This window comes from Parasteatoda tepidariorum, chromosome 8 (genome assembly GCF_043381705.1).
Source record: "Parasteatoda tepidariorum isolate YZ-2023 chromosome 8, CAS_Ptep_4.0, whole genome shotgun sequence".
NCBI lineage: Eukaryota > Metazoa > Arthropoda > Arachnida > Araneae > Theridiidae > Parasteatoda > Parasteatoda tepidariorum.
Genome location: NC_092211.1, coordinates 20,173,507 through 20,188,543, shown reverse-complemented (window position 1 = coordinate 20,188,543; position 15,037 = coordinate 20,173,507). Strand labels below are relative to the sequence as shown.

At 28.1% G+C, this 15,037-nt stretch overlaps 1 protein-coding gene across 1 annotated transcript; it reads left to right on the top strand.

The window, feature by feature from the left end:
* The first annotated feature begins 2,709 nt into the window (after window positions 1-2,709).
* On the top strand, window positions 2,710-6,868 carry LOC139426291 (myb-like protein L). Its single transcript, XM_071184502.1, has 3 exons — window positions 2,710-3,283; window positions 3,423-5,087; window positions 6,804-6,868. The coding sequence occupies exons 1-3, from the start codon at window positions 2,710-2,712 to the stop codon at window positions 6,866-6,868; spliced, it is 2,304 nt and encodes a 767-aa protein (XP_071040603.1).
* Window positions 6,869-15,037: the final 8,169 nt, after the last annotated feature.

Genomic DNA, 15,037 nt, shown 5'->3' with positions numbered 1-15,037 from the left:
TAAGCTTCTTTTCACGCTCCTTAACCGACGCTCAGAAAAAATACAGCGCTTATGACAGGGAACTGTTGTCAATCTACACTGCTATTAAGCATTTTAGACACATTTTGGAAGGAAGGTCTTTCACCATCTACACAGACCACAAACCTATCATCTTCGCTTTTCAGCAAAAGCTGGACAAAGCTTCCCCTAGACAAGCCAGACAATTGAGTTACATTGCTCAATTTTCAACGGATATTCGCTACGTCGCTGGAGAAGAGAACGTTGTGGCCGATGCTCTCTCTAGAATTAATGCCATCTCCACACCATCTCCAATCGATTACTCAACCATGGCAGACTTTCAAAACGATGATGATTTAATAATTTTGAAAAACAATCCAAGACTGAAAATGGTTGAAATTCCCATTCCGGAAACCAACAAATCGATTTATTGTGATGTCTCTACACCCAGTAACCGTCCATACATTCCCTTAAAATTTCGAAGACAGATATTTTCCGCTATTCATAGCCTCTCACATACAGGGATTAGGAGCACAAGGAAACTAATCACGAAAAGATTCATATGGCCAAGTATCAATAAAGATTGCCAATTATGGTGCAGGGCATGTGTGGATTGCCAACGATCCAAAGTTCAGAAACATACAAAATCCCCTCTGATGGACTTCAAGGTCCCACCCGAACGCTTCCAACATGTTCACATCGACATTGTTGGCCCCTTGCCTCCTTGCCAAGGTTTCAGATACTTGCTAACGATGATTGACCGTTTTTCAAGATGGGTTGAAGCACTACCTATGACGGATCAATCAGCAGAAACAGTAGCAAAAGGCATGATTTCAACCTGGTTTTCTCGTTTCGGCGTACCACAACGCATTACATCCGATCAAGGACGCCAGTTTGAATGCCAACTCTTCTCATCGTTGAGCAGATATTTGGGATTTCAAACCTCTAGGACAACTGCTTACCATCCACAAGCGAACGGACTGATTGAGCGTCAACACAGAACTATAAAAGCCAGCCTGAGATGCCATTTGCAACAAAATAAATCTTGGGTAGACGCTTTACCTTTTGTTCTTCTCGGATTACGTACGGCACTAAAAGAAGATATCGGATATTCTTCAGCTGAGCTTCTTTACGGAAGTCCTCTCTGTTTACCTGGAGAATTTGTTACTAAAATCCCTAATGTCACGCACTCAGACTTCGTGCATAGGCTACAAAGTATCATACGTAGCATGAAACCTTCTGCAACGACTACTCATGGCACTAAAGCCGTATTTGTTTCAAAACAACTTTCGAATTGCTCGCATGTATTCATCTACAATAATGCTGCCACTTCATCATTGCAACCAGTTTATCTTGGTCCTTACGTTGTCAAGCTCCGAACATCGAAATACTTTGATATTGAAATCAATGGAAAAGTCAAAAGAATTTCAATTGATAGGCTAAAGCCATGCTTTACTATACAGGACAATACCGAGCATTCGCCTGATACTCACAAACCAAGGGTTGACACAGATTCACACCCTCAGTGCGAACCCCAGGAACAAATCTCGTCCTCTAACAACCACAAGCAAACCACACGTAGTGGAAGAACCGTCAGGTTCCCACCTCATTTAGAGGATTATGTTTCTTAATCGTTTCCACTGGGAAGGGAGTGTGTAGCGTGCTCTATGTTCCCTCTTTAATTTAATTTCCAATCTCTTGTATATATATATTTGTTTTGTGGTGAGTGGCATCATGTTTTTGTTGCTGTTCCAAAAAGTGTAAAATAAATTGTTTGTGTTATTTCCTTATTCCTGTCATCATTTATTTTACTTGCTAAAGATTGAAAAATATTGAAGGGAAAATTATTCAGCCTAAAACAGCTCCTTCACTAGTAACTATGGTTGAATAAGCAAATATCATTCCTCCGTTTTTAATTAACCCAAGTTCTGAAAACCGAAACTCTGAATGATCTCTGGTTTTGAAAATTCAATAAACAAGCAAATAAATTACGAGTGATGAATAGAAATCTTTAAGCAATATACAAAATAATATACTGGTTTTAAGAAATAAAAAAAAATTAGAATTTAAATTAAATTGCTTTTTAATGATCAATACTGATTACACGCAATGCTTAGGTACAGCGGGATGTCAGAAAATAATATATATAAAGATGCGCACTCCATTTTTGTGCGTAAAACCGGTCAGTGAAAAGCGTGTTGCTTTCCTAAAACTTCCCGGAAAAACTTAAATGTCCTTATCCGGAAAAAGTTAAATGTCCCCTTAGCCCCTGGTTGCAACTCAGGGCTACAATGATGTCAAAATATTTGTATCCAATCAGATTTTTCGCACGGTGAGTAAAGAAAAGAAAGCTACAAGCATATATCTCATTGGAAGTGCGTGAGTCCACCCTTGAGCTTAATATATCTTTCAGCAGAAAGAGGTAGTCGGAAGCTCACTATGTTTCAACAAGAAAACTATAATTCAAAGAAATTTTTTAAAAGCCTCGTTGTTTAAAAGGCTATGTTTAGACTATGAAGTATACGATATAAGAACAATATGATTCATTTTAATTTAATTCTTAAATATTTTTTGGATTATTAATTAGTTGTTACCAATAAAGAATGATCTGCTTTATAAAATGCTATGCTATTAAATTAATTTTCTTCTACACTAATCTTGAAAATTTTCGTTCAAACTATTGTCTCAAGGCTCTTTTAGATAAAAATTGAAATGGCTAAATACTCGCCTGCTGACCCTGCTTTTGACCAAATCAGGAAAAGAATTGCTGAAATTAAAAGAAAAAATAGAATTATTTGCAAAACGTTTGGGATATCTGCTCTATGTAAAACTTCTGTTGAAGATGCGAAAGATGTTTACACAAAACAAAAATATGAAGTTTTTGATGAAAGGGAAACTTCTGCCGTTGAAAACTGTTACAAAAAAGCCTTAAAGTTGGCTGAATATTATTTAAATCTGAGGAAGATAAAGAAACAACGGAAATTGAATTCAAAAATAGTTTCTCCACAAAAAGATAAGCACCTTGACAAGTATTTTATAATTTCACCTGAACTTGAAATTGGGAAAAAGCAGAAGTTAAAAAATATCCCTCTCATTACCCCTGAAATTAACAACTCTATTAATGACTCTTTTAGTAGTAATGGTGCTATTATAAATAATGACAAAGAAAACTGTGTAACTATTGAAGATGGTGATATATCTTCTCTCTGTAGTAAAAGAAAAAAACAAAAATTACAGTCATGTCTCTCTGTTCTTGACTCTCATTCTGTAAAGTCAAATAATAAAAGTAAGTCACAAAAAGTTGTAGAACGACTAAATAAAACTAACCTCTCATCACCAATTTTTTTTAAAAAATGGGTGGAAAATGCTTCAGATTCTACCCCAACCAAGCAATGATTTGTTTGAGGATGTGGTGTGTATTTCAGATTCATTTCAGAGTTCTGAAAAGTTACCACAAACTACTGAAAGTTCATGTGATAATTCAACACCTATTCTAGTTTCAAGTTCTATTCCATTGAAAAAAAGAGATAATGCTAATTCTGATATAGATATTGTTTATCTCGAGACTGTAAATTGTTCAGCCCATAAAAAGAGAAATACTCCAATAAGAAAACAACATAAAACAAAAGTTATCAGTAAAAGAAAACTTGCATGTACTAATCATCCAATTATGAATTTAAAAAATGTGTCTAAGAAAAATGATTCAGGAAGGAATAATATTCAAATTACACGCAATCAAGACATTAATGGAGAACTTGATGAAAGTATTCATTCTGATCAACCATTCACTATTAGTAATGGAAGTTGTGCACTAACAAGAAGTGGTAATGTTACAACATGTCTTAAAAATCCTAGTTCTGATTTTGTTAAATCAAGTATAACTGCAAAGTCTTATAAAATTGTTGAAAATAAAGGTATATTAAATGTAAAAAGGACAAAATTTGATTATAATAAATTGAGCAATATCAAAAGAACTAATGTACAGGTTATACCAGAGCTTGATTTAACTGAAGAATCTGAAGCAATTGTAGATAAACCTGATTTGAAAGAAAAGGCCGACGAAGTGATTATAACTCAATTTGATTTGATAAAAGAGTCTAATGAAATAATACCAGAAATCGATTTGTCAGGAGAATATAGTGAAGCAATGAACATTAATTTGACAGAAGATCTTAATGAGGTAATTTTACCAGATATTGATTTGCCCAAACAATCTAGTGAAGTAATCAACATTGATAAGACAGAAAAGGCTGGTGAAGTGATTATACCTCAATTTGATTTGGCAAGAGAGTCTAATGAAAAGCTACCAGAAATTGATTTGTTGAGCGAATCTGGTGAAGCAATGAACATTGATTTGACAGAAGATTTTGATGAGGTGATTTTGCCAGAACTTGATTTGACAGAAGAACCTGTAGATTTTACTATTCCTAAACTTCATTTAACTGAATCAAGTAATAATTTTAGTCCAGATATTGAGGAGTCACTTAAGTCTGAAGGTGTTGTAATTCGAAGTGGAAGATGGTCAAAAGAAGAAGAAGATCTACTTAGGAGGAATTTCAAAGATTTTCAATCTCGATTTGGTGTTTATGATGCTCAGCTTTTGCTGGGAATTGGAGGTCGGGTACCTTCTTATAAATATGAATTCCAAAACTTTAAGAAATTTCTGAGAGTAAAGCATTTTTATGTTAGATTGGGTAAAGATATCAATGAAAGAACACTTCATAGTATATATAAGAAAGCTCGAGACATGTTTAATCAATTTAAAAAAATGAAAGATTGCACATCTAGTGATGTTGCTGCCGTTATTCTGTTGCAAAAGAAATATGGAAGTAACTGGAGTTTAATTGGACAAAAACTAAAAATAGATGGCAGGGTTTGTTATAAAATCTATATGCGTAATAAAAAGCCTTACTTAAAAGGTAAATGGTCAAAAAGTGAGGTCATGAAACTAATTTCAGCAATAAAATCTGTAGAAAATGTTTCTGATTTGTCTACTGTAAACTTAAAGAGAATTTCTTGGGATAAAGTTTCTGAACTTGTTCCAACACGAAATGCTAATCAATGCTGTTCAGAATGGATATATAATCAAAGTAAAAATTACAAACGCATTTTTTATCAAAAATGGAATAAATCCCATGCAGCCAAATTAATAATTCTTCTTAAAAACAAATTTAAATATTTTAAAGAATATCTTATTAATTGGACAGAAGTTTATAAGTATTTTAAAAATGTAGTTCACTCTGTAAATGCTTTAAAACATAAGTGGCATGGTATGAAATTCAAAGTACCAGATGAATATAAGATGAATTTTTCTAAGACTCTGGACTTTTGTTTTAAAAAGTATAATAAGTATATTATAGCAATTAATCAAGAGAATTTTTAAAGCTTTTTTATTGGTCGATTTTTATTTCCATAAATATATAGTATTCAATAAATAAGATAGTATTCAATAAATATAACCATTTTGAACTATCACTGTATAAATATCTTAATAATCATGCATAATTATATTAATTTCTCTATCTCACACTTTTTTTTTTTATTATTCATAGCTTATTATCTCACTTTTTAAGTTCTTAAAAAGAAAATGGAAATCTTTAATTGTTTAATATGGTTTGGATTATTATTGAAAGTACTTAGTAGATTTTTGCATCTGGGTTACAGAGGGGCAGAATATGCTTGATGGCACAAATAAGATTCATGTGAAATTCAGAGTCAGACCTAGGGAAATTTTTAATCACATTAATAAGAAATTGAAACAAAATAGGTTATTGTAAAAATATGCAAAAAAAAAAAAANAAAAAAAAAAAAAAAAAAAAAAAAAAAAAAAAAAGTAGAATAGAAAATTATTTGTGCAGAAAAACCCTTACGAAAAAAAAGAAATGTGGACTGGATTGATAGACAAAAGTGTAATAATATTTTCTGTTATGTTAAAAGAAGAGAAATGTGGACTGGATTGATAGACAAAAGTGTAATAATATTTTCTGTTATGTTAAAATATAATAAATTATTTTTTGTTATGTTAAAAGAAAATAAATCATTTTTTGTTATGTTAAATGCAACACAAATAACCTTCAATGCCAATCCAATTTGTTTATTTTTTAGTTCGAATTCCTTTAGTTTAGATATTAAATTTAGTTTTGTAAATTATTACTATTTCAATATACAATAGAACTTCAATCAACCATTTCTCATGGAAGAAGTTATTGTGAATGAGAGATACAGAAAAACGATTAATGTGGGTCAATGTGAAATATTAAGTAATGATTTGGTACCTATGATAAGTAATAAACGAGTAATGGACTTAAAAATAAGTTTATTATAAGTATAAAATGAATTATGTCCAGGATGCAAAAATACTTGCTATGCGAAAGAATTAGTACCTACATTTATTTATTTAAAATATTTGAAAATTTTAATTTGAATATAAATGTTTTCTGCTCAGCGTGAAATAAAAGTTTTTGACGTTTGTCATCGACACACTCTATGTATACCAAATGTTGCTCATTGTTCCTTCTGTAAATGTTGCTACTTGTTGTGTTTCTGTTATGACTTCTTCATCTGTATCACTTTGCATTTTTTCTGCTTTTTGCATCTGTTTCTTAACCAATGACACAAGTTAAACATTTTCACAAAAATGTAAAAATATTTATATTTTCTTCATCATCAGTTTATTTTTTGGTGAAAACAAAAAGTCTTTGATATTTTTAAATCATGGCAGAATTTCTGAACGATAGGCGCAGGACTTTTGCTAGTTTCAAAAACGATCTAAACAGATAACATTGTAAGAATATAATCTGTAACAGAATCATTAAAACAAAACAATAGATACGGAAAAATGGAAGATGGGGAACGATGGATTGATGTTTGACTGTAGTTTGATTTCTGCAATTTTTAACACACATACCTATACTAGTTTATTTAAGAAATCTGTTAAATCAAAAGAATTTTTTTTCTTTGTTTGAGATAAAATTATTAAATTTTTGCAATATACAAGTTTTACTTTTTAAAAAGTTGTAACTAAAAAAAATAAAATAAAAGTAAATTTTTTAGAGAAATTCCAAACCTAAAAAACTATATTCTTTAGAAACAATGTACTTTGAAAATTCTCATGCTGAGATACTCAAAATGTGAAAATTTCAGCATGCTACAAATTTCTTAAGTATATAAATATTCATTTATTCATGTTTTGAATATATAAGTGGAAATTTATATAAATGGAATTTTATAGAATTATGTAAATGGAATATTATGAATTTAGACTTAACAAACATAGGTATGAAATTTTTTTTCTCAAATTTTAAATTAAAATACTTCATGTTTGCAGACTCTTAAAATTCTATCAACTTTTATTTTAGTTTATTAAACTTTTATTTAAATTTTATTTGGTTAAATTAATTAAATTATTTTATTTTCATTTAACTAATGTAGTTTTTGGTGACAATGATTTTTTGTATGTGTGTAGTTTTAAACATCTGCATTTTAAAGGGTATTCTGGACAAAAAATCATGAAAAATTCCACTTTTTGATTTTTATGTTAGGTTTTCTGCAGCTTTTCAAATAAGTAGATTTATGTCTTTTCAAACACTTAAAGTGATTAAAAAAATTATTGAAAACTAATATGCAAGCACAGTTATAGTCTTCTGCAAGGAAAAAAAAAATCCTTCTTTTATTATTACTATTATTTAAATTTTAAAAAGATATTTTAGCCTTTAAGCCTTAGTTAAAAATCCACCAAATGATAGCATGAGGTTGAAATAAATAAACTTGCGATGATTATGAAGCCTGTATCTACGAATGAATTTTTTATAACCTAGTTGCTTTTTATTATTTTTCTCTGGTTTGAAACATTTTTAAACTATAACAATTTGATTAATTTATGCAGTATTTCCCATTGAAGGAGGGGGACTTAAAACTTAATTGAAAATTTGAAATAACTTTTCACATAACAATTCATAATATTCATTATAGTTTTCTCATCCATCTGCACTCGTTTTTCTATTTTTTTTTTCTTGCCAACTCTGCCAATGTCTGTATTGTACTTGTGCATACAGATAAGTGTGAATGTAATGAAAAGGAAAGTGTGAGGGGCAAGGTTTCTACTTAATACTATCAATATATATACAACGAATTCGCTATTATAACTCGAAGTAATAACTCGAATATTACTATAACTCGATTTTTTTATGAGGTCCCGACCCTTTTATCTTCAATTTCATGTTAATTATTCTCGATTACTCGAATTTTACTCCCTTTAACTCGATTTTTTTTAAAAATCTTTTAAAGCAAGAAAAGAAAACCTAGGAGCTGATATCTTGCCCCTTCATTTGCAACACACACACAATGTCTTTCGCACTCTTCATGGAGAGGCTAAAGCTGTCCCTCTTGAAGTATGTGAACAGTGGTTAAATGAAACGTTACCAAATTTACTTCATGGATACAGTGAAAATGATGTTTTCAATATTGATGAAATGGGTTTATTTTTTAAATGTCTTCCAAATAAGACTATGATGTTTAAGGATGAAAACTGCTCAGGGGGGCAAAATGTGCAAGGAACGTTTGACTGTCCTAGTTGAACGAAATGCGTCTAGGACAGAGAAATTGCCCTTACTTGTTATCGGTAAATACCGAAATTTCCGATGTTTGAAGAATGTAAAAACGTATCCTTTGGATTACAAGTCTAACAAAAAGTTTTGGATGACATAAGTTTTNTTTGATAAAAAAAAATAAATAAATAAAACACTCAAAACAATTAATAAAACCATCAATAATTTATTGATGAACAATGTCAAAATTTTTTTCTCCATAAAATCTTAAGTTTGAGTGAAAACAATACAACTTTTTTTTTCTTCATAATGAGACAATATTCAACAGTGGGCATCACACACATTAACACGCACACACACACAATATTTATTTTTTATGTACAAGCGAGAACGAGATTTCCGGCTCCATATTTAAAAGCTGATTGAATTTTCGAAACAACAATAGCTGCCTTAAAAAAATTCTTTACATCTTAAGCTATATTTGAATTGGCAAGAGAATACTGGTAGGTTTAGATCTTATTTCCACAAAATACAGTCTTTCAAGCTCATACTTCAAGTTGGTCATCATTCTTCAGCACAAAGAAGGAAGAAAATACTTTGGTAAGCACAAATAAAAGAGTCAGCATCACTTTTTTTTTTCTTTGAATAACTGCAAATTTGTTTTGAAGTAATGCACAGACTCTTTTGGATGGGTATAAGACTTATTTTGTAGTATTTATGTGTTGATTGTATTTGTTGAGAAAAAAACAGTTTTATTAGAAACTAAGTCACTTTTTATTTCTCCCTTCAAATTTTATGAATGTGTATAAATATGATAGTTTATCATTTAATATTTTTTTAATTTAATGAAAATACGCATGTATTAAAAATTAGTACTAAAAAAACTGTGCATAGAGAGGAAATTTTTTTATTTGAAAGCAAAATCATCAAACCATTAAGTATCTAAAAATTTTCAGATAATTTATAATTCCAAAAATTACATGTCTTCATAACTGGAAGGATTAGTTTAAAAGATTTTTAAAACTCTAGACTTTTTAATAGTCCTCCTTAGACATTGCCACTGTAAAAAATATTTTACTATATTTTCATTAGCTTCCCTTTGTATAAAATATCGAATTGTGTATAAAACATTTAAGGTCTTTGATTGCACACATACAAAGAAAGAAAGGTTGTCATTTATAGTATTATTTATTAGTTTTAACAACTTAGAAAGTTTCTGTACTTTCCTTTTTTACTGAAGCAAATTATACTATTGGCTTTTTGACTATTTTTAATCGAGTAGTTAAATTAAAAATCGACAAAAAGGGCATAAGAAAGATAGAAAAGTTAAGTCCTCATTTCAGTATTAAAATATAAATTTTTGATGTTAATAAATTTTTTTTTCTTTTCATTTCTATGCCACATTAACTTACTGTTTTAAAAAAAAAAATATTTGCTACATTAAATGTAACACAAATAGCTTCAAATGTTAATTCGTTTATTAGTTTAAATTCCTCAAGTTTAACTACTACTACTACTACTTTATACTTTGATTTCTATTTTTTTAACACTTATGCCAATTTATTCAAGAATTCTTTAAAATCAAATTAAAATTGTTTCTTTGTCAAAGAAAAAAAGCGATATAATTTTAAAGGAAATTTCAAACCAATAAAACTGCATTCTTGGGAAATAAAATATCAGACTGAGATTTTTCAGCTACATCGCACTTTTTTTTCTTGAATATTTTAGTACAGAATACAAAATCTATTATTATATATCAATGTAAACTGAAAAATAAATAAAATGTCTGCATCTTGAGTACTATACTTAACTATGGGAGTTTTAAAATAGTTTATAATCCAAAAAAATCTCCCTGAAAAAGTAAATTCTTTTAATGCGTAACTTTTTTAACCTGGCAAAAAAGTTACACAAAAAAATAGCCTTTCATCAAATGCAATATGAATGATTTCCAGAATATGGATTATCTTAGTTTTACCAACTTTACTTACGCCAATTTCTATGACTTTTTTGAAAGTGTGCAACTCTTCACAAGTTTCTTGAAATCCTTTATTTTGAGCTATGTCAAAGGATTGAGATTGTTATATTTTCTACAAAGGAACTACCCGCATACTTGACTTTTCTGTTACTATAAGTAATAAATGTCAATGTTCTTTCTGCAGGTACTAAACAAAAATATTTGTCATGCCTAAAATTCATTTGTGTAAAATGTCAAGAAATTTTCATTGGTAACTTTTATTTCAAATTATGTGCTAATATCTACAATGGTTGTAACTGTTTTATATTATTTTTCCAAAACAAGGGTAATTTTTTCTATATTAAAAATACTGCTTAATGCTAAAATTAATAAAAGTGACCTAACTTTTTAATGATATTTGAATTAAAAATCAAATATGCTGTTTCTTATTCTGGTCAAAATGACCGCAATGACATAGATTTAGAAAAAAAATATCGGTCTTTCTAGTGTTAATATGGTTTCAATATTTGATTCCGTTTAGAGTGAAAAGTAGTTGGCGAAAGAAAAAATTTGTTAAATATCTGGTGCAGGTGTATAACAAATCAGTACCAAAAAAATTAGGATAATTTTAAAATCAAAATTTTTTATAACAATTTGCAGCAAGCAGTCTCATTCCTATATTTACTTTGTCACAAAATGTTATTATTCCCATAAAATAATTTTTTAAGATTACAGTTTCTTTGATTATCGATAGGAAGCTATTTTACCCCTATGTACAGCAATCTATCTGTTGATAACTTCAGAAAATAGGAAGAAAAAAAAATGAAGAGGGCTTTGTTTAGGTAATCCAAAAAGAGGTTGATACTGTGGAACTATTTTCTGTTGTGTTTGTTTATATATATCAACACAACAACAGCACATGCGAAACTAGATAACTTTTAACAGTATGTTTATTTCACAATTCATATTGTTATTCATACCTAGTTGTTACAATAGCCCTTAAAACTACTTGGGTCAATTTAAAAACATTTATATTGCTACAACTTTTGAAATTTACTTATTTTTGGTCCACTCCTATAATTTTAATCGATTAACCAGATAATTAATTATTTTGTTTTAAGGATAATATATCGGGTACTAATACAATAAGGATTATAACATTTTAAGTATCTTTAATTTATCTTTAATGTATCTTTAATCTCAGTTTAATTAAAATTGTTTCAATGGATATCAAGAAATCTGTGTTCAGTGTATAATGCAGTATTTGATAAAAAAAAATAAATAAATAAAACACTCAAAACAATTAATAAAACCATCAATAATTTATTGATGAACAATGTCAAAATTTTTTTCTCCATAAAATCTTAAGTTTGAGTGAAAACAATACAACTTTTTTTTTCTTCATAATGAGACAATATTCAACAGTGGGCATCACACACATTAACACGCACACACACACAATATTTATTTTTTATGTACAAGCGAGAACGAGATTTCCGGCTCCATATTTAAAAGCTGATTGAATTTTCGAAACAACAATAGCTGCCTTAAAAAAATTCTTTACATCTTAAGCTATATTTGAATTGGCAAGAGAATACTGGTAGGTTTAGATCTTATTTCCACAAAATACAGTCTTTCAAGCTCATACTTCAAGTTGGTCATCATTCTTCAGCACAAAGAAGGAAGAAAATACTTTGGTAAGCACAAATAAAAGAGTCAGCATCACTTTTTTTTTTCTTTGAATAACTGTACATTTCTGTGAATAAGCCAGGAAATTTTTAAAATTTTTCATACAGAAAAGTCAGATTTATATACAAATCTACATTAGCCAAAGAGCATCATATAACGTACGCCGGAAACAATAGAAAAATAACATAAATTTTATTTTCCTGATTGCTACCAGGGTTAGCTTGATTAAAATTACTTGTCTCTTTTCAAACAATCATCATTGAAATAAACTATTTTTTTTATAAAAAATATCATATTAGTCAATTACATTTTTATTACAATAATTTTTAAATGAAATAAGATTGTATAGCCTATAAATTATTTAATACTACAAAATAGACTAAAAAAAAAATATATATTTAAAATTAAACGCTGATTAAATTATACCAGTTTAGTTTTATGTTTATTTAAATACAAATGCTTTAAAAAAACTTATTAAAAGGCAGTTAGTGCAGATAAATAATGAAAATAAAAAAACGATGTCTCTGCAAGAGTAATTTGGAATAGTTGACTTCTGTAATTGTTTCTGATCTTCATTTAATATCCAACAGACAAATTAGATTTTTGTCCTTACAAATTCATGAAAGTATTAAGCTTGAATAAAAACTATGATTTTATTTTGACAGAGATTAACCATTGAGTTAGAAATTTTAAGTACTTTATAATATAAGTAATATTAAGTATTAATATATTTTATCAGCGCTTTGCATAACATAAAAAAATCTGATTCAATTAAAAAATTTAAATTAATAAAATCCTTTTTGTCAACACTGACTGCTACGTATTTCATGGTCACTACTGGCAGTAATAATTATGTTTCCTAGTTTTCATGTAAAAAAAATAAATAAAGACTGAGTAAGTCAAAAATACTTCGATTACTTTTCTATAAAGTGTTAATAATAAAAAAAATAACCAACTTTTTGTCATTCGCGTTACGAAATATAAGGAATTTTGTAACTGTGATATTCAATTTAAAACATTATAGGAATCTTCTTTCTTTTTTTGTCTTACAGCTTTGAATATCTGGTACATTTTTTTCGGGAAAAAAATGCTCTCTAAGCTTATGTACAGAAATATACAGTTAGTATAAAATAAGTACAAAGATTTTTCCAAATATAACAGTGCTAATATATAACAATGTTGTATCCATCATAAATAACAGAATATGGATTCATAAAAAATCGACATTGAAACATAACTGTTTAACATTTTATAAATCTTTTTTTTTCACCCTCAGAATCACAAAGTACAGTGAGTAAAGTTGTGCAATGATAGAGTGGTTAAACTATTAATTAGTTTCCTTAACAAAGGTTTACTTCAATTGCCTTATTTATCCATTTAAACTTCACATTAAGAATTAGTTAAGAAATCATAGATTTTGAGTACCATAGTTCGAATTTTATATATGGAATGCCATATAAAAATAAATAACTATAGCAAATTAAATATGCCAAAAGAAACGCCAAGTGAATTAGCTATCAATTAAAATAATTAGATGCTTATAAAACATTTACTTATAAAAGTTTGTAGAAATAGGAATTTCTAGTTTATTTGGCAAAATAAACTATTTATTTAGTTAGTGGCATTCCAACAAAACACATGCCATTACTTAACTTAAACAAAATTTAAAAAAAACTTTTAACCTTTTAAATTTAGCTTTAGAGTTTTCAGAGACCCTTCCTTGCATTGATGTTTTCTCCTCACATAAAAAAGGTGTATAGAGATCAAATTTTCATGTATTTTTGTCCAGGGAATGGACAGTTAAAAGGTTAAAACATTTAAAAATCATATCGGGTTAAAAGCACAACTATACACACATCACAATTGGTCGAGCCTCATTCAATCTGATTTCATAAAAGATTTGATTCTTAAATTTTAACAAGATAGTAATTTTATAAGGTTACAAGAATGGTTTTTACATTTTCTTTTCAACAAATTATTAAACAGTGCTTCAATTATTGAGATGAAATAATATTTAATTTCAAAAAATGTAAAAACTATTTAATTGTAAAAATAGTAGAAATGAAGATAATAACTAGAATTAAATTAAAAATGTTAGCTGAAAATCAGGTGAAACTATAGAATAACAATTATAATATAATGGATTTATTTATTTTAAAATTTTTATTTAAGCACAAATTCAAAATTACTAGGCTATATGTAAAAATCATATCAATAAACATCAAAATTCTGCTATAAATATTTATCAATAATAAATGCACTTAAAATAGTTTACAAATAAAAAACAATGTGTTAATTTTCGGGAAAATTCAAATATAAAATAACTTGAAATAAATTCTGTTTTTTGCTTCAGTAAAGCTATTTCAATATAAATAAAATATAATAAAAGTGAAAAAGCTGTATGGCCTATTGTCATTTATATTTTAGTTTTTAATTTTATATAATGATAAAAATAAATAAGTTTAATAAAATTTTTTTTCATATCTCAATACAAAGAAAATAAAAATTTTAATCTGCCAAAATAACAAGTTATACAATGCTTTTTAACATTATCCATATAGTTATAACTTTGAACACTTATGAATAGTATTAAATATAATATGTGATTAATTATAAAATATTAGAAAAGATAAACATAAATTTATTTTCTTTAAAAGCACTGATTGTTTTGCATTGTTTAGAATGAAAGTTTTGAAAAAATGAAAATTACTTATACTATCTATACAATAAAATTTATAATCATTATTAAAACAATTTTTAACAGTCTATAATAATAATTACACTTATAATTAGTAACAAATTTTTTAGACAATGACAGATTATTATAGAATAAAATAATGCTAACAAGATA

Excerpts from the sequence above, each read along its gene's own strand:
- LOC139426291 (XM_071184502.1), top strand. The coding sequence starts at position 2,710 with ATGGCTAAATACTCGCCTGCTGACCCTGCTTTTGACCAAATCAGGAAA. Across the intron at positions 3,284-3,422 it reads TGTAAAGTCAAATAATAAAA|ATTCATTTCAGAGTTCTGAA; the intron begins GTAAGTCACAAA and ends TGTGTATTTCAG. Across the intron at positions 5,088-6,803 it reads AGAATGGATATATAATCAAA|AATCATTAAAACAAAACAAT; the intron begins GTAAAAATTACA and ends AATCTGTAACAG.